This window comes from Salvia hispanica, chromosome 1, assembly GCF_023119035.1.
Source record: "Salvia hispanica cultivar TCC Black 2014 chromosome 1, UniMelb_Shisp_WGS_1.0, whole genome shotgun sequence".
Classification (NCBI taxonomy): Eukaryota; Viridiplantae; Streptophyta; class Magnoliopsida; order Lamiales; family Lamiaceae; genus Salvia; species Salvia hispanica.
The window spans coordinates 42,928,754-42,948,753 of NC_062965.1; the positions used below are offsets into that span (position 1 = coordinate 42,928,754).

The window sequence follows — 20,000 nt, forward strand, 5'->3', positions numbered from 1 at the left end:
ATTTGATTCACTCCGTCGTCACTTCCATTGGTTGCTCATTCTGTCGTCGCCTCCTCGGGTTGCTCATTTTGTCGCCGCCTTCGATTCAACATACCTAATGCCTTTAATTCATAAACGTAAGTTCGTCGGCTTATCTATTCAAGGAACGATTCATTTAACCGATTTTCTTTGCATTTCACTTTAACGATGGAGTCATGTTATGCTTATAGTGATGTAGTTAGTTAACAATGGAGTCGCATTATGACTATTCATTTCAGTTTACAATGAACTAGAATGTAGAAATGTAAGTTTACTCTTTTGACATATGAGTAAAGTATATTAACTCTACATAGAATCATATTATGATTATAGTGATGTATATAATACTTACAATGAACTATACTATTGTGCTTACAGTGATTGTACGGTTTTGGTCTTACACTCACTATTTTGCCTTTGAGTGAAGTAATTTATGGTTATAGTGATGTATATGTTGTTTACTGCGATGTATATGCAATTTATCGTGAAGTATACGATGCTTAGAGTGAAGTATTCCATGCCTAGAGTGAAGTGTTTGTGATCCATGCTTAGAGTGCACTATTTTATCATTTCAGTGAAGTAAAACGTGTTTAGAGTGAAGTATTCCATGCTTAGAGTGAAGTGTTTATGATCCATGTTTATAATGCACTATTTTTTCATCTCAGTGAAGTAAAATGTGCTTAGATTGAAGTATTCCATGGTTAGAGTGAAGTGTTTGTGATGCATGCTTAGAGTGCACTGTTTTTTCATTTCATTGAAGCAAAACGTGCTTAGAGTGAAGTATTCCATGGTTAGAGTAAAATGTTTGTGATCCATGCTTATAATACACTATTTTTTCATCTAAATGAAGTAAAATGTGCTTAGAGTGAAGTATTCCATAGTTAGAGTGAAGTGTTTGTGATCCATTCTTAAAGTGCACTGCTTTTCATTTCAGTGAAGTAAAACGTGCTTAGAGTGAAGTATTCCGTGCTTAGAGTGAAGTGTTTGTGATGCATGCTTATAGTGCACTATTTTATCATTTCAGTGAAGTAAAATGTGCTTATAGTGAAGTATTCCATGCATAGAGTAAAGTGTTTGTGATCCATGCTTATAGTGCACTATTTTATCATTTCAGTGAAGTAAAACGTGCTTAGAGTGAAGTATTCCGTGCTTAGAGTGAAGTGTTTGTGATGCATGCTTATAGTGCACTATTTTATCATTTCAGTGAAGTAAAATGTGCTTATAGTGAAGTATTCCATGCATAGAGTGAAGTGTTTGTGATCCATGCTTATAGTGCACTGCTTTTCATTTCAGTGAAGTAAAACGTGCTTAGAGTGAAGTATTTCATGCTTAGAGTGAAGTGTTTGTGATCCATGCTTATAGTGCACTATTTTATCATTTCAATGAAGTAAAACGTGCGTAGAGTGAAGTATTTTATGCTTAGAGTGAAGTATTTGTGATCCATGCTTATAGTGCACTATTTTATCATTTCAGTGAAGTAAAACGTGTTTAGAGTGAAGTATTCCATGCATAGAGTGAAGTGTTTGTGATCCATTCTTATAGTGCACGGTTTTTTCATCTCAGTGAAGTAAAATGTGTTTAGAGTGAAGTATTCTATGCTTAGAGTAAAGTTTTTATGATCCATGCTTATAATGCACTATTCTTTCATCTCAGTGAAGTAAAATGTGCTTAGATTGAAGTATTCCATGGTTAGAGTGAAGTGTTTGTGATGCATGCTTAGAGTGCACTGTTTTTTCATTTCATTGAAGTAAAACGTGCTTAGAATGAAGTATTCCAAGGTTAGAGTGAAATGTTTGTGATCCATGCTTATAAAACACTATTTTTTCATCTCAATGAAGTAAAATGTGCTTAGAGTGAAGTATTCCATAGTTAGAGTGAAGTGTTTGTAATCCATTCTTATAGTGCACTGCTTTTCATTTCATGAAGTAAAACGTGCTTAGAGTAAAGTATTCCGTGATTAGAGTGAAGTGTTTGTGATGCATGCTTATAGTGCACTATTTTATCATTTCAGTGAAGTAAAATGTGCTTATAGTGAAGTATTCCATGCATAGAGTGAAGTGTTTGTGATCCATGTTTATAGTGCACTATTTTATCATTACAGTGAAGTAAAACTTGCTTAGAGTGAAGTATTCTATGCATAGAGTGAAGTGTTTGTGATTCATTCTTGTAGTGCATTGCTTTTCATTTCAGTGAAGTAAAACATGCTTAGAGTGAAGTATTTCATGCTTAGAGTGAAGTGTTTGTGATTCATGCTTATAGTGCACTATTTTATCATTTCAATGAAGTAAAACGTGCGTAGAGTGAAGTATTTTATGCTTAGAGTGAAGTGTTTGTGATCTATGCTTATAGTGCACTATTTTATCATTATAGTGAAGTAAAATGTGTATAGAGTGAAGTATTCCATGTATAAAGTGAAGTGTTTTGTGATCCATTTCAGTGAAGTAAAATGCTAAGAGTGTATAGACCTTAGAGTGAAGTATATGATGACTGTTACTATGGTGAGCGGGAACAAGATTGGAACTGGAAATGTATTGGCTAAAAGAAGCAGCAAGGGAATACTCCAAAGGCTAAGAGCAAAGTATTGCAGAGCATTAATGTTGTCGGAAACAAACCATGAATCATTGAATAACTTGGCAACAACATCAAAGCATTATCAAGAATGTAGCAACAACATGGAGATAGATGTGGAAAAATGATTGTAAACTTCAAGCGTTCATGACAATTTGTATGAAACTGATATAGTTCATAATATTTGTCATTTAGTTCAATATAAAGCTCATTCGTTTCAATTAAATTCAATATTATGTTGACTATTTACTTCACTGCAGAGCATATTTGCTTCACTATATAGCAGTTTTACATCATTGTACACAAGAGTTACTACACTATATAATATTTCAACTTCACTGTAAGTATATGTTCACAATAAATGAACCAAAACATGTAATTGAAATAAAAATCACTCAAAAGTGTACTAAAAATGAGTCATAAGTGCTCTACAAAGTGAACTATTTTTGTCCAAATCCTCACTGCCTCTGTTTTGCCTTCTCATTCCCCTTTTTGCAATTCCTCGAATCATGGTGTCCAATCTCAAGACAGTTTCCACATTTTCGACCTGGTTTCATTGATAACTTCATTGCTAACTCCTTCGATTTCTTCCTACTTACACTTCCCTTTGTACTGAGAATGATGATGAACTTCAATAAAGTTCGAAACTTGTGAGCCATATTAAATCACTATAAAGCATACGAAATATACTTCAATTTATGCTCAATATACTTCACTATATGAACAATATGCTTCACTGAAATGAAAAAACAATATACTATAAAGCATGCTCAATATACATCACTGTAAGCATATACTAAGTTCACTACATGCTCAATATAATTCACTGAAATGAATAAAAACAGTACACTATAAGACATTGTAGTTCACTGAATACTCAATATACTTCACTGAAATGAAAAAACAATACACTATAAGCATGCAGAAATATACATCACTGTAAACAAATACTAGTTCACTAAATGCGCAATATACATCACTATATGCTCAATATTCTTCACTGGATTGAAAAAAAGAATACATCATACTCAATACACTTCACTGTAAGCATATTTTAGTTCACTAAATGCTCAATATACTTCACTGTGAGCATATAATAGTTCACTATATGCACAATATACTTCACTAAAATGAAAAACAGTAAACTAAACAATATTGTTTACTGAAATATCAAATATCAGTATAAACATCATATTTACTTCACTACAAACAATATTTACTTCAGTATAAAGTATATTTAATACACGATAGAGCATATTTACTCACTATAAAACATATTTACTACACTACAACACATATTGAGCATATTTACTTCACTGTTCGTCGCATATACTTCACTCTAGCGTCTTTTCACATCATCACAATCTAATCATGATGAGCAACAATATTTAATTGATAATAATTGATAATTACCTTTAGATTCAGTTTCTCATTCCTCTCAAGATGAATCAGAATCGAAATAATCTTCCAACGAATGTATCGGAATTGAATCCATGTGATAAGGAATCCAGACGTCGCATTTTGACGGGGAAGCGACGTTGCGATCAAACGTGAACGAATTTGGATGTATTTGGTTCAGAAATCGCACAACACAATTCACATCGATTATGTGAACAAATTTGGTTGAATTTGGAAGAAATCGGCGCTTGAATTCAGAAGAAATCGGCACTTGAATTTTGGAAGAAATATGCGCTTGAATTCAGAAGAAATTGGCGCTTGAATTTTGGAAGAAATTGCAATTTGAATTTGGGAGAAATCACGTTGAGTTTGAGATATTGAATTCATGTTGATATACTAATTCCAAAAATTCCCTTAGGCTATTATTTTTAACAAAAATCTGGAAATTTGTTTAACCTACAAGATTAAATTGGAGTAACAAGATATGTGGCTGAGATTTATTCTCTAGTTATACACTTAAAATTAGTTAGACCTTGATCACTCCTATATATATATTGTACAAACTCTAAATTATGATCTGAACCGTTAAAAAATATCAATAGATGATAAGATAGTAGCAATAAAAAATGTCAACACAATATCAACACAGCATCAACCGTTGACACTGTGTTGATATTTTCTGTTGCTACTATATTGTTATCTGTTGACATTTTCTAACGGTTCAGATCATAGTTTGGAGTTCGTATAATATTTAGAGTTTGCATTTGATTACATTCCTATGTACTAATATGCTAACTAATTTTAAAGTGCTAACGTACATCCAATCACGTGCTGCCACGTGGCATGAAAAATGCAATATTATATATACAGAAAAATGCAATATGCATTTGTAAAAGTTATAATTGAATTTTGACAGATTGCATTTTTGTTATATGCAGATTGCATTTTTTATTGTTGAGTTTTGCATTTTCGATATTAACTGTTTAATTTACATTTTATATCTAGACGGATTGCATTTATATATGTGAAAATACAAAACTTAACAATATAAAATGCAATTTATGTGAAAATGCAAAACTTAACAATATAAAATGCAATTTTCCTATAACTAAAATGCAATCTGCGGAAATGCATGAACAACTTCACAAATGTGTATTGCATTTTTATATATACAATATTGCATTTTTCGTGCCACATGGCAGCACGTGATTGGATGTACGTTAGCACTCTAATTAAGGATGCGCCCTAGTGCTCCCATATATATATAGGGATGTATTCAGGTCAGAACGCTAAGTATAAGTTAAACTCAAAACACTTGCAGTCCATTGGATCATATGATCTAATGGTTAGATTAATGCCACGTGTCATCTAATAATGTAGAATTTTAGACTAATAATGTAGCTCGGATGATAATGTAGCATTTTAGTTTAATAATGTAGCATTTTAGTTTAGAAATGTACAGTTTTAGTCTTACAATGTACATTTCTAGTCTAATAATGTACCTTGCCTAATAATGTAGATTTTTAGTATCATAATGTAACAAATCACAGCCATCCAATCTAATGATCCAAGGGCTGTGATTTGTGCTGTGTTTTACGCTAAGATGCTGTAAGGACCCTAACACACCCCTATATATATATATATATATATATAGGATTGTGATCAATTGAGATTATTTAGGCTAATTGAGAAATGAGATGCAATATCAGCCACTCATTTTTATTATTGAGTGGTCCAGATTTTACCACACAAAAAATATTTTTAGATTAATTTATTATGAAGGGTAGAATGGTAATTATATGTTTTAATTAGGGTTTTCGGCTTGTGTTTGGGAATTGGGGATTCATCTTCACCACCGTCTTCAATCCTGAGCAAGTGTAGTAGTATCCATGAGGTTTCCACAGATAAGAAAAGAAGCACAAAAATGTCCACCGCGCCTCCGGCGAGCTCTACGCCGCCGCACTCGCCACGATGGACGACCTCGAGGGGATCTCGCGCGGCCACTACGAGCGCTGCCCGATCTAGAATCAGATCCAGACCCATGACGACGCGGAGACGGGGATCGTGGAGACGGAGGCGTACTACGCGCATAGGAGCTATGTGGAGGCGATGCGGCGGAGGAGTGGCGGCGGAGGAGGAGAGGGGGAGGAGGAGACGTATAACTGCTAACATGATCCCTTGCCCGCCGCGCTCCGATTCACCCCTACTCTTGCTGCTGCTCCGCCATCACCCACTGCAGTCGCTGATTTGCAATTCTACCAATTCGTGTTGGCTTCGATTCAGCTTTGAGGGCAATGTAGCAGATCTGTTGCTGTTTTGGGGATTCTGTTTTGATCTGAGTATTGTTTGTTAATTGTGATTAATTTGTAGGTTAGTACTTAATCATTGTTGTTTGTGTTCGGGTTTGAATTGCGAAATCTGTTGTATTATGATTCTTAAATTAAATTAATTCATATTTGTCGTTTTTGTTTCGTCTCTAATTTCCTAATTTTTTTTTTCTTCCACAAATTTATGTTTATTTTTTATTGTTGTTGGATGATTTATCAAGTATGAAAGGAACGGAAAATACGTAAAGAATTCTGCTTTTGAGGCAAATGTTACGTGTCTCTCTCTTTTATTTCTCCAAATTAAAGCATGAAATATTTTGCACTCTGGTTGTTTGGTAATATTTTTCATTTGAAAATTAGTTGCTAAGATTTAGTTATCTCTTTTTTTTAATATCAACTATGCATGTCAACTACCTATATAATCTATGTCAACTACATATACAATTAATGTCAACTACACACATATCATGTCAACTACATTTACAATTCATGTCAACTACACACATATAATGTCAACTATGTGTACAATCCATGTCAACTACATATACAATTCATATCAACTACACACATATAATGTCAACTACATTACAATTCGTGCCAACTATACACATATAATGCCAACTATAAGTTGTTAACATTTGATGCAGGCTATTGACATTTGATGTGCAAGCTATTGACGATAATACCCCTAGTTGACATAAACTACACGCTGTTGACATCGCACGAAAATTATGAATGAGTGGCTGCATCAAATGTCAACAACTTATAGTTGACATTATATGTGTATAGTTGACATGATTATGCCAACTAGGGGTATTATCGTCATTTCATTTCTAAAATGGCGGAATATCGAATGTCAACAACTTGTATTAAAATGTCAACAACTAAAAAATAACACTTATAATTCACATATCAATAGCCACAATATCAAATGTCAACAACTTATAGCAAAATGTCAGTATCTTGTCAACAACTTGTATATAATGTCAACAACTAAAACAATTCTTGTAATTAAAAAATAACTACTATTTTATGGCTCTGCACGTCATCATCGTCATCATCAATATTGAGAGTGTTGCTTTTCACTCTATTCCTTACAAGATCAAGATGTTTTCCACTCTCTCTCTCACTCTTTCTCTCAAATAGATCAATATGTTTCTTACAAGAACCAAGAAGCTATGGAAATCTTAGCTCAAGAGGCAAACAGAGAGATAGATTAGCTATGGTAAGATATCAAGACCAATAAAAAATCAGCAGAATTAAGTAAGACAGCAACTCCATCAAGAACAATTTCAGCTCAAGAATAAGAAAAACAATCCACCAAAAAAATCCCTCTGGAAACATTTGTTAGAAAAACAGAACACATTCAACCATCACTATAAACAAGAAAAAAGAACATTTTATTTTGGAAAAAAATCGAATCTTAATAATTAGATTAGCCAGACAAATCACTCTAAACTTTCACACGCATAAACGCACACACCTTCTGAATCAATTCATCAAACACCTGGAGAATCCGATCGAGCTCCACCCCCTCCGCCGCCCCCTTGCGCTGCTGGTGGCTTCGGAACGGCACCAACGCTCTCTTCACCTGCTGCAGCACGGAGAAGAGCTCCAGCGGCACGCCCTGCGGCAGCTGCTGCTGCTTCGTGATCCACCAAGGCGACAACTCCTCCCTCGAAGCCTTCCTCCTCTCCAACGGCTTCATCGTCCCCCCTTAGCTCGATCCCCTCAAATTAGCCATGGAAATCCTCACCGACCTCTAACCACTAGAACAGTCGGAGCAGTAGCCGGAAAAATCAATTGAATCCATCTCTCCTCCTCCAATTGAACACAAAATCAGATCTGGAAGCTCGAGAATCCACGAAATCACACTCCTATCCTTCCGATTCTGAAAAATGATTTACAGAACTAAGCAATTGCTCGTCACCAACACATTGCAAGCCATAGGAGTCGTAATCGTGCTCGGCACGATCTACATCAACATCGGATTAAACAAATTGGGGATCGAGAAGCGATTAGGTCTCTTCGCGTACACACTCACCTTTCTCCTCTCCTCCACCACCGAAACCCTCCCGATCTTCATCAACGAGCGACCAATCCTCCTCCGAGAAGCCTCCAGCGGCATCTACTGCCTCTCCTCCTACCTAATCACCAACACGCTCGTCTTCATCCCCTACCTCCTCGCCATGCAATTGTCTTCCCTGCTTCTGTTTACTTCCTATATTCATGTTTCAATTGCTCAAATTCTTCAGCTTCAGTTTTGGGAAAAAACGGTATTGCACAAAGTTCATCCAATTCAATCCAAAATTTTTGCTCAACAAATCTAGAAATGACACAACGAAATGACACTTATACCCCCGTGTTGACATAATGCGGTATCTGTTGACATTTTGTTAATCTTGTGGATTAGTGGCCCACATTGCATCTCATTTCTCAATTTAGCTAAATAATCTCAACCTAACAAGACCCTATATATACATAATATAATTTATTTTATATATACTAATAGAACATAAATATATATAACATAAAATTAAGAGAATATATAATACATATTATATAAAATATGTTAAAAGATTATATATTATATATATGATATAATATATTAAATTAATAGAATAAATATATATAATATTATATTTAAATATAATTCAGTTTTTTGGTTATTTTTTTCGCCCAAACCGAACCGAACCGAAAAATCGAAATTTTTGTATTTTAAAAATCGAACCGAACTGAAAAACCGAAAAAATCGACCCAAATTTCAAAATTTTAGTTTGATTCGGTTCGGATATTCGGTGTTCGATTTTTTTGCTGACCCCTGTATTCTACCAAATTGTGTATCAAAGTCTCAATTTAATAATATCCCAAGAGAAGTTCAAGAAAAGGTTTTACACTATTATTTAGAATTCCAACTAGTTGGAACTTATTATAGGAATAATAACTTTTGTTTTTTAACATGACTACATTTGGATAAGATATTAATTAATTAGAATCCATAGTATTCTTAAATTAATGAATGAATATTTATATTTTAAATGCAAAAGCTATAGTAGTACTCCTCAGTTTTACCTTTTAAGTGATTAATTTTTCATTTTGGATAGTAAAATTCAAGTGATTGATTTTATTTTTTAGCAAAAGAAAACAATGCTTATTCTCTCTTACTTTATTCGTTATACTCTTTTCTTACTTATATTGTATTCTCTGCATTTCACTTAATAAAATTATTTTCTTAAATTATTTGCGACGGAACGGAGTTTTAGTTAAAGAAGAAACTTGAATTTGAAGCACAATCAATACATTAAGAAATGTTCCTTCCGTCCCATTAAATATGAAATATTTATTTTTCAACACGAGGTTCATATTGTGTTATAATGTAAATTAATAAAAAGAGAATAAAGTAAGAAAGAGAAAAAATAAAAAAAGTATTATTTCTAATTTTAGAAAACGTTTAAATGGGACTCTGATACCAAAAGAAGTTTAATTTTAAATGAGTTCAGAGTCTTTGTCCTAGCAGTAAGGAACTTAAACATTATTGTATGAGGTGCTGAAAAGATTTATTTTTAAATGAGACCTATTAATTAAAGATAAAAATCCTTAGAAATGATGTCTTTGCATTTAATTTATGAAGATTGTAACTTGTACTGAGTGGATTTGCATTTAAATGGTTGCTTCTTGCACAAAATAATTAATCAATCTTTTCTTTTTAGTTTGTTCCATTCAAGATGTCTATTATCTATGTTTATAAATAAAAAAATCTCTCATCTTTTCTAATTAAAACATTCAATTATATTTTTCTTTCTATTTATTTTATCTAACAATTCTTTCTAAAATCTTTAAATTCTATGCCAATATGAACATTTTAAGTTGGACTGAATAGAGATACTTTGTGATTTCTTTTGCATCTGCTTGAACAAAATTCTTACGTACAAAAGGATTTAACGATATTATGTACTGCAAGCATTTGATTTGACATTTAATCCACCAAATCTTCCATATCTTTTTTTTTTCTGTTCTATGCATGATATACTTTTCTCCGGTAGAAAAAGATCTGCTCCATATGAGCTGCAAATAGCTTTGGATTTTGACATTTGTTGGAGATTCAAGTTTTCAGGGGCAAACTTGCCCTCATTTCTGGATGCGTATTCTCAAATCGAGGGCTCGCCATAAATGGAGCTGACATCCCGAATAGGCATTAGTGACCCGAATTGAGGCTATTCCTCCTATTATAGAAAAGATGAAATATTATTAGACTTCATCTCGTGAAACATTTTATTTTCGTGATTCTAGGTAGTGTTGTTTTGTGACTAAATAAAGAAATACTACTTCCGTCCCCCAAATTTTGACACAGTTTACTATTTCGGTCCGTCCCTGAAAATTTGACACACTTCACTTTTTACCATTTTAGGTAGTGGACCCTATATTCCACTAACTTATTCCTACTCACATTTTATTATAAAACTAATACTTTAAAAGTAGGACTCACTTTCCACCAACTTTTTCAACTCACTTTTCATTACATTTCTTAAAACCCGTGTTAGGTCAAAGTGTATCAAAATTTGAGGGATGGAGGTAGTAATACAATAAGGTATAATATGAAAAAGTGGAAATGATGTTGTTTTTCATTTTAGTAAACGTTTCATTTTGAATGGACAGTCCGAAAAGAAAAATATTTATTTTTAAATGACATAAGAGTATATATTCCAGCTGTGGGTATGCTAGTTGTACAAAAATTTCAAATTCATATGAATACCACAAAAATGGTACTATTTTCGTACCAAAGAAGATGACTCCTTTTCTTGAATGTCATATTTACACAATTTTATCTTGTGTATTAGGTGGAGAGAATAAGAAAAATGAAATAAAATAAAAATAAAAGGATTTCAATTTTTAATAATAGATTATCTTAGACAAATTAAAAATGAGAATAAATTATTTTCAGTGGGACAGCTAGGATGTCTTGATTCTAGTAATACAAAGGGGAGGATTGAGGAGAACATCGAATCAAATTGCGAATATTATTGTCTACAAATCCTCCAACACGAACCTACTATAAATTCCTTATTGGGAATAGCTATTAATTTCATATGTGGGGATACACCAAAAAAAAGTTAGGTCGCATTGTACATTCATGAGCTCTCACAATTAATAATAACTCAAGTCATGCCAAAGTTGGGCTGCATTGACTTTAAATTCAAGTTTTCCACACTGCAGACCCATTCGGGGTGGCCGCCCGACTGGTGTGCGCACCTTCTTTAGATCGGCAGCCTGGCAGAACGCCTCTAGCCCGGCTGAAACGGCAACCACCCAGTGGTTTTTGTGGCTGCATGGCAGCTGCCGCGGCTATAGGACGTTACTTTCATTTTATTTTATTTTAAATTAATTCAATTACCTTATTTTTTTGATAAATACGATCACACCTTTCATTTTCACTATGCACACTTCCAACTCTAAATATATTTTGGAGGAACTCTAACCAGATGTCCGAGGAAGAACACAGTTGTTGATCCAACATGGTTGCAGAGCTCGAAAAAAAATTGGGACTTATCTAATCTTTTGGTATGTTTAGATTTATGTAAACCCCACTATTTGTATGATATACATAAACTCTAATAAATGCAAAAGAAATAAAATAAACTTATAAAATTCATAAAATAATAAAATAATAGTTTCACCTTTCAAACGAACTTCAGTTACCAAAATCTTTTATGCATCAACACTCCTCCAAAATAGTTCTGACATTGACTCATCAGCCCGTTTCGCATTTTCCATGCAAATTTCAATCACTATGCGACTTTTTCAGTTTCGTCGGCTATAACTTAATCACCTAACCTTTTACTTTTATATCTTCGTCTCATAATAATCAGCAACATAGTGAACGCTAGATGCACTAATTAAGTTTTTTTATTCTAATCAGCAACAAAGTGAACGCTACTAGATACACTAATTAAGTTTTTTTTCCCTATAAAACAAAACAGCAATCATCCTTAATGTTCGACTTTGTTGTATATTTATCCGTTACTGGAAAATAGGCATATCGTAATTTCACTGGAATTTCCTAGTGAAAAAGAAAAAGGAAAAAGAAAAAGAAAAAGAGAAAGTGAAAGTAGTGAAGTAGCGTGTGTGTGCTTCCATTTGAATGATGATGAACTGAAAAGAGGGATGCTCAGCAATTCATACTCTGATAAACAAATCAACAACTTGTGTTGTCAATGTAAGTTTCTACATTTCATTTTCTGTAGCAATTTTAATGCGCAATCAATTTCCCCCTTTTTCCTGAATCTGTAATTTTCAATTCACACACACACACACACACCAACTCTTTCCCGCGAATGTTAGGGTAAATGGCGGATGCACGTTCTACAACGTGACCTCTTATTTGTGCTCATTTTCCGTCTCAATCGGTCGGTGATGGAGAAGACTCTGGAAGGTCTGAGCAAGCGCGCCGCTGTAACTGAGAGAATGATGGATTTTCTGCAAACACGATGCTCGGAGATTGAGTCGAGGAAGCGGAAATTGGATGCGGCTTGGGAATCGGTGTCGGAGAGGATGCGTGACGCCGATTTTCGGGAAGGAGCGCTGAATGAACGGCAGTGGGAATTGAAGGAGAGAGAGAAGAGGTTTTTCATGTTCGAAGACATGAGAACGAGGGAACTGGCCTCTCGCGAAGAGGAGCTGGAGCATCGTCACGCTGCGGCGGAGGAGCGTGTTCAGTTGCTTATTATGGAAAGGGCTGAAGTGGGAGAAACTAGGCGGCGGGCGGGAGAGAGGTTGGCTACTATTGAGGCTAAGCAGGAGAGCTTGAGGTTTGAAAGACAAACTTTAGCGGAGAAGGAGGAAAGACTCAATGCGATGATCAATGCGTTGAAGGAGAAAGAGGGGAATTTTAATTTGTTCAGAGAGGAGAAGATGAGAGGAATTGCGTTGAAACAAGAGAATTTGGACAAGAAGTGGAAAGAGATTGGTGAGGAGCAGGCTAGATTGGCTGATGAAAAGTCTAGGGACCAACATCTGTTTAAGCATTGCTTCATGGAGAGGATAGATGTGGCAGATAATAAGCTTGAGCAGGTGAGGTTGAAGATGGATGACAAGTTTGAGGAGATTGGATGTAGGGTCAATGCAGGTTGGGAATCGTTGGCGTTGAGTATAAAAGAAGCTGATTTGGTTAGGGAATTGGTGGAGACAAAGTTGGAGGAGTTGGAGAGAATGAGAACAGAATTCATTTCATTCCAAGAGGAGAAAGCTAGAGAGTTGGCTTCAAAAGAGCAGCTACTAGATGCAATGACTGAAAAGCTTGTCAAGGATGCCGAGTTGAGGAATCAAGAATTAATAGAACGAGAGAAGTTGGGGCACTCGCTTTTGGAAAGGCTACAGTTGGCTAAAGAAAATGTGGGGGGGCTAAAGACGAGTGTTGAGAATAGATTTTATGAAGCTGATGAGAAAATGAGGAAGCTGGCTTCAGAAGAGCAGCTACTGGATTCAAGAAGTGAAAAGGTGTTTAGGGATGCCAAGTTAATGAATGAAGAATTGATAGAACGAGAGAAGTTGGGGCGTCAGCTTCTTGACAGGTTATGTTCGGTAAAGGATTCTGTGGAGGGATTGAAGGCAGCAGCTGATCAGAGATTTATAGAAGTCTCTTTGAAGGAAACTGATTTGGATTCCCTTCGTAATTGGGTTGAGAAGAAAATGGATGAGGCCGACTTAAAGGAAACAGAGGTTGAGGAGCAAGAACGGAGAATTGCAGAGAAGGAAGGGCGTCTGATCTCTAAGGAAAAGGAACTTGAAGATAGACACAAAGTTAGGTCGGAGAAGCTAGATTCAAGAGAGAAATCTCTGAAAGAATTTACGCGTAATTGCTTCAAGGAACATCGTGCTATCAAAAGGGAGTTACGAATTGAGAAAGATTTGGTTGAGAAGCGGGCTAGAGATCTTGATGAAAAAGAGCAACGTCTCTACCATGCACAAGAGGAACTTGAGCTCAAGGAAAAACAAATGAGGGATAGTTTCAAACTCCTTGAATATAAACACCACCACCCAACTGATGTCTTCATTGCCCCCATTGAGATCGAACCAGATGAGTCTGCAGACTTGAAGTTTATGGTGAGAATGGATGGTAAAACCTTGCAGATGTTTCTAAATGACAGGGAAAAGGAGTTCGAATCAATGGTCGATGAAATCTTCAAAGTTCTTCACCTATCTTCTGATCCTGCAAAGTTGGTTCTAGATGCGATGGCGGGGTTTTACCCTCCACATTTAAGGGAAGAAGATGTAGAGTACAACGTTAGGAGAACTTGTATAATTCTGTTGGGGCAGCTTATCAAGTTGTCTCCAACCATCAAACCTCATGTTAGGGAAGAAGCAATAGAACTTGCTACTTCATGGAAGTCTCAATTGAAAGCTGCTCCTCAAAATGCAAAGTCACAGGAGGTTTTAGGATTCTTGTGCCTATTGTCTGCATTTGATCTAGCCTCCTATTTTGACGCAGACGATCTTTCTAGTTTCCTGATGGTAGGTCAGTATAAAGAAGCACTTGGCTTGGAGTGAAGGTAGTATTTCTAGCTTATAAACTTTCCCTTATCTGTCACTTCTTATGTAGTTTTGCTTACTTTCTTTTGGAAGGCTTCCATCCATCATTTTCCTTTTGACAAAATGAAGCCAGTGAATATTAGTATCAAATTGTGTTAGTTTCCTAGTATTATTGTCTCTTGCTTGTGGTATGGTTGATTTGAAGAGGCTACTTTGGATAATGCAGCAAATGTTGTTGTATCCTTCTCCCTCCTTCCCACAAGAGTATGCACTTTTGGTTGGACTCAGATTTTATGCACAATTGGTAAAGTAAGAGCAATAGAAAGAAAAAGTAATTAAAGTATAGTTAGTGGAATGTAGGGAAAAGTTTTTCCAAAACTAGAAAATGCATACTCTTGTGGGAGGACTAAAAAAGAATGTGTACTCTTGCTCTCACGGAGAGTGTATAATTCAGCTAACATACAAGGAGCTGTTTGACTAAATTTAATTTAATGAGTTTATGAGATTTAAAAATTTATAAGATGTCTCAGGAGTTTATAAATATAAATGTCTCTAGAGTTTATGAGTCGTTCAAGTATTTGAATATTGAGTATATGGATCTGGAGCGAGAAATGAAATGGAAATGGTATGTGTTAAAAATGATAAATCATGTTAAAATTATAATAATTGATTGTTGTTTACAAGAATATGAAAAAAATAGGGTTTGTAGTACTTCTTCGTCCCCTCTAAACTGATCAAATTTTTTGGGACAAGATTTGAGGAACTGCAATTTATTAAATTAAGTGAATAAAGAATTACGTAGTAAAGAGAATAAAATCAAGAAGGAAAAAGAGAATAAAGTATGAAATTGATACTATACCATAGAAAATAAGCTCTTTAGCGAGCACCAATATGATGGAATGTAGTAAGAAGTGCTCGCAAAACACAAATTATCGAGCATAAAAGAGCTAGCAATATTGCTCGGCACAAAATTTTGCGAGCACCTATTTTTCCGAGCACTTTTGGAATAACACGTTTTGTGCTGGGGTTAGGTGCCCCTTGTACAGCAGAAGACTTGTACAAAATAAATAAATCAGACATGGATCTATTTGACCGATTATGCAATTAATCAATTCACATGTTAAACAGATAATTGCATGCTAGAACACATATAATTCATGCTTAGAAAATATAAATCCTAAAGATGATTTCTACGGTTTAGGGTTACCGATTTTGATTCTCCAAAGAATCGACGATAGCTTGCGCCTTCTCCACGATGATCCTCAATACTAGACCACGGATCTTCTGACTGGTTCCCGAACTGTATCTCGATATCGGGGTGGGCTGATCTTATCAAAATAGTAGGACTCGAATAAAGAAGACAGAAATTCCTCACGGAGGAGAGCTGAAGAATTTTCGAGCTCCTCTACTAATCAGAGACGGGGGGCGAAAATTTCATCTAATAAAAATTATGATTCTGTCTCTCCTTTATTCTCCTATTTATATTTAAGTTCATATTGGGCCCAGTCAGGGATCTATGGAAGGTTTTGGATATGGACTCCCCAAATTAGCTTTTTACTAATTAAATTGAATCCACAATTTAATACAAGCTTATATTGGAATATTACGAGCAGCCACTACAGAAGTAATATTGCACTCCCCATCCAAATCCGAATATACAAGTAATTCGGGTTTCCGTTATTTATATTATTTATTTCTCGCGCTTAAGATATAAATGTCCATTAATTAATTAATGTCTGCTATGGACTTAATTAATTAACATCTTATTAATTCCAAGAGTGGACTTAGCAAGAAACACTTAATTATTATTCATAGAGCGATAAAACTCCAACTGGCCAGTTTTCTGAATAATAAAACCTTGTTCGAGCTCCTCTTGAGGATATTGTCAAACGAGACTCACCTCGTGCACGATTCAACATAATAGCAATCCTAGCACCACTAGATATTAATCACCACTACCCAATATATCGGGATTATTGGGTTGCGAAAAACCCGCACCATTTGGTAGTGCATAATCAATACCGTATGCTCAATGCTAACATATGTAGATTAAGAAATACTTATTTATCAAGACCTAGTCTTTCAGTAGATAGCATAAAGACACGTCTTGTGTTAGATCCATTCAGTGCTTGTACCACACCAACGTCATCTTATTTCGGTAAGGCTTAGAAATAATCGGATTGACATTGCAACCTTTCACGATAGGTAGTCTAAGCCTATCTAGGTTGTGAAATTCTTCTTTTTCTTTTGCAAAGCATTGCATAGAACCGACCAGTGTTACCTTAAAGTGGACGACGCCCACAAACCGATCTACTAAGCAAAAGACTTAGACTTTGTTAGCTTCTTATACATTTAAATGTTTATAAAACATCTTATAAATGCACAAGCAAACACAATGTAATAATATACTGATTCTTTTCGTGCGAAACTGCTCGAATAATACTTGAATCGGGTTAAAAGTGGATTATAGAGTTTTATGTATACAAGCAAGATTCTATTCGAGTGAAACTTGTTCGAAACATGCTTTTCAATATACCAAAACCTAATAATCTCCCACTTATACTCAAAACATGCTTTCGAGTATACCCACTGCCAAAAACTCTCTCCCACTTATACACAAAGCAGGTATTGGTACTAGATATATCGAACCACCATTCATTTCACATCATGTTTGAACATGTTGCCACAAAGGCATTTTATGTAAAAATCTGATTGGTTGTTCTCTGATCATATCTTTTCCACCATAATGTCTTTGCTGCGTACTTGATATTTAATTAATTTCATCTCTCTATGTGATTGCTTAGCTTTATTAGTTCGTGTGTCCCTTGAGTTAACCTTCACTAGAGTCATACTCCAAACGTAATACTCATAGGCATACTCAAACTTATGATTAAAGCTATTAGGAAGATACTCCTAAGGTAAACACATTTTCAGAGGATGACTTACTCGATCACTGATTAGTCATAAAACTAAGTCAGTGTAACCCCAAGGACATTACATGAATGACTGGTAAACTAGAATATAGCAATTAGTCTTTCTCAAGTACTATGGTATACTTTTTACCTCAATCAAAGTCCTTTGCCATTGTTAATATAATATATACTCGTCATGCATAAGCACAACTAATATCAAACTTAGTACACATTATAGCATACATGAGACAACTATCTCCGAAACTAGTCTCATAATTCTTGATCTCACTAAGCGTCAAACGACACTTGACTAGAGACAAGACAATTCCATCTTGAAAGGTATAAACCTTTTCATGGAATATCTAATGCTAAAATGTTCCAAGCAATGTGTGGATATAGGATTCCTAAGAGAATCTCAACATTCTTTCTAGCAATCTTAAAAGGACTTAGATGCTAAGAACGTAATTAGTTTCTCTTAAATCCTTTATCTTAAACTGTGGCAGACAACCAGTTTCCTACGCCAGATGTCAATCTTAGTTGTTTGCAACTTTTGTAGATTGCGTCATCGTAGAGTACTAATAATACCATATGTAATGCACTTTCAACTTCCTTGTGCTTACAGCACTGTTAAGGACACAAGTCAAATTCCAAATATTTGACAATTTTGATAAAACACATATACTTTGATTTAGAAGCTTGCCTAAGACCACGAAGGTCTATATAAGCTTCCAATCATGCGTTTCTTGCCCTTAATTACATATCAATTAGAATGTTCTAGTAGATGATTTCCTCAAGACTTCTATTTATAGAAGGCTGTCTTGACAATCATAATACATACATTCTAATTTATGTAAGTTCTAATAGACAATATGATCGAATAATCCTGGCACAACGACAGCGAGAAGATAATTCTCTTTGAGCATAACCCATTGTCATTGTCTAGCCATTTGAGATCCACATTTACACTTGCAAAGATACTTGCTCCCACTGACTGACACAGCCTGTAGGTAGTATTACAAGTCTTGTAAAATATGGTGTCTATCATAGATTGTAATATGGAATCTATCACCTTTTCAAAGATGATTATCCAAATTAACCAATACTACATTGTAGTTAAAGGGATTATGTTCAAGTTAATCTAAGACTGAGTCTTACGACACTCTTAGACCCATGAACTTGTTGTGTTCCAGTGGAACGCTCCCACTACGACATGGTTCTTACAATCTTAGGTACTGAAGTTGATTTTATTAGTGCAAAAGTTTCTAATGGTATGACTTCTTGGTAATGTGGAAAATCTGATATCTCTCTCTTTATTTTGAGAGTTATCACGCTGTTAGGCTTGTAGTTCATCTCTTGATCTTCATACAAGAATTATATCTTTGAAGATTACAGAACTTATAACCTTACATCATTTGGGACAAACCTTAAAACATGACTCAGTACACAACTCCAATTTCTTGGACTCTTTTCCAATACGTGTTGGAACAACATTACACCTTGAGATGTGCTAGACTAGAGACACTCTAGTCCACAACTCATGTTTTGTAGAAGGTACCGATGTTGGTAGTTTCTTTATTGTTTATCCCATCAATGGTTTATCCCATCAATGATAAGATTTTAATGAGTACAACACATCACTTAATCAAACTTGTCTTAGAAAGACTTCGATTCCTTCTTACATAACTATCCCATTCATTAGATGAATGCTTGGATTCGTTAATGGAGATTAGACTCCCACTACTGATCATAACCCTTTGCTCGTCTCCTTATGGTGTAAACCATTGAGACTTGCTAGTCTTTCTATGTTGCACTTCTATAAGTATTTTGAATCTCTTGAAAAATTAAATGATTCTAACTCATAGTGCATCAAATAGACTTTCTCAACTCTCAAGCTATTTAACGAAATGTTAAAATCTTGATAGTTTAGATCAATTCGAACAATTGCTAAGTATTTTCTTGGCCTTAAGACTAAGAGCCATAAATACCTTATCATTCAATGATTAAGAAGTTGATGTGTTGTTGAATACTCAACCTTGTCGCACTTATATTATTTTAATAATAGGATGCCTTAAGCATCAACCATAAAATAATAGTTGAGCATTAATAGCTCCAACCGCAACAAAAACCTAACTAGGATCAAGATCTCTTGCTTAGAAGTTGCATTGTGATGTAAGTCACTCGTCCTTCTATAAAATAGGTCAATCCAAATCACAAAGCATATTTTCTCGCATTAAACAAACTTTGACGACAA

General features: G+C 34.9%; 1 protein-coding gene across 2 annotated transcripts; it reads left to right on the forward strand.

Moving 5' to 3' along the window:
- The first annotated feature begins 12,309 nt into the window (after nucleotides 1-12,309).
- On the forward strand, nucleotides 12,310-15,077 carry LOC125223092 (trichohyalin-like). Of its 2 annotated transcripts, none has more exons than XM_048126105.1 (2): nucleotides 12,310-12,525; nucleotides 12,651-15,077. In XM_048126105.1, the coding sequence occupies exon 2, from the start codon at nucleotides 12,663-12,665 to the stop codon at nucleotides 14,853-14,855; it is 2,193 nt and encodes a 730-aa protein (XP_047982062.1). In that variant the 5' UTR covers nucleotides 12,310-12,525; nucleotides 12,651-12,662; the 3' UTR covers nucleotides 14,856-15,077. The 2 variants fall into 2 exon arrangements, with proteins under 2 accessions (XP_047982062.1, XP_047982142.1); XM_048126185.1 differs by having other exon boundaries at nucleotides 12,311-12,525; nucleotides 12,732-15,077.
- The last annotated feature ends 4,923 nt before the right edge of the window (nucleotides 15,078-20,000 follow it).

Coding starts and splice junctions, on each gene's coding strand:
- LOC125223092 (XM_048126105.1), top strand. CDS start 12,663: ATGCACGTTCTACAACGTGACCTCTTATTTGTGCTCATTTTCCGTCTC.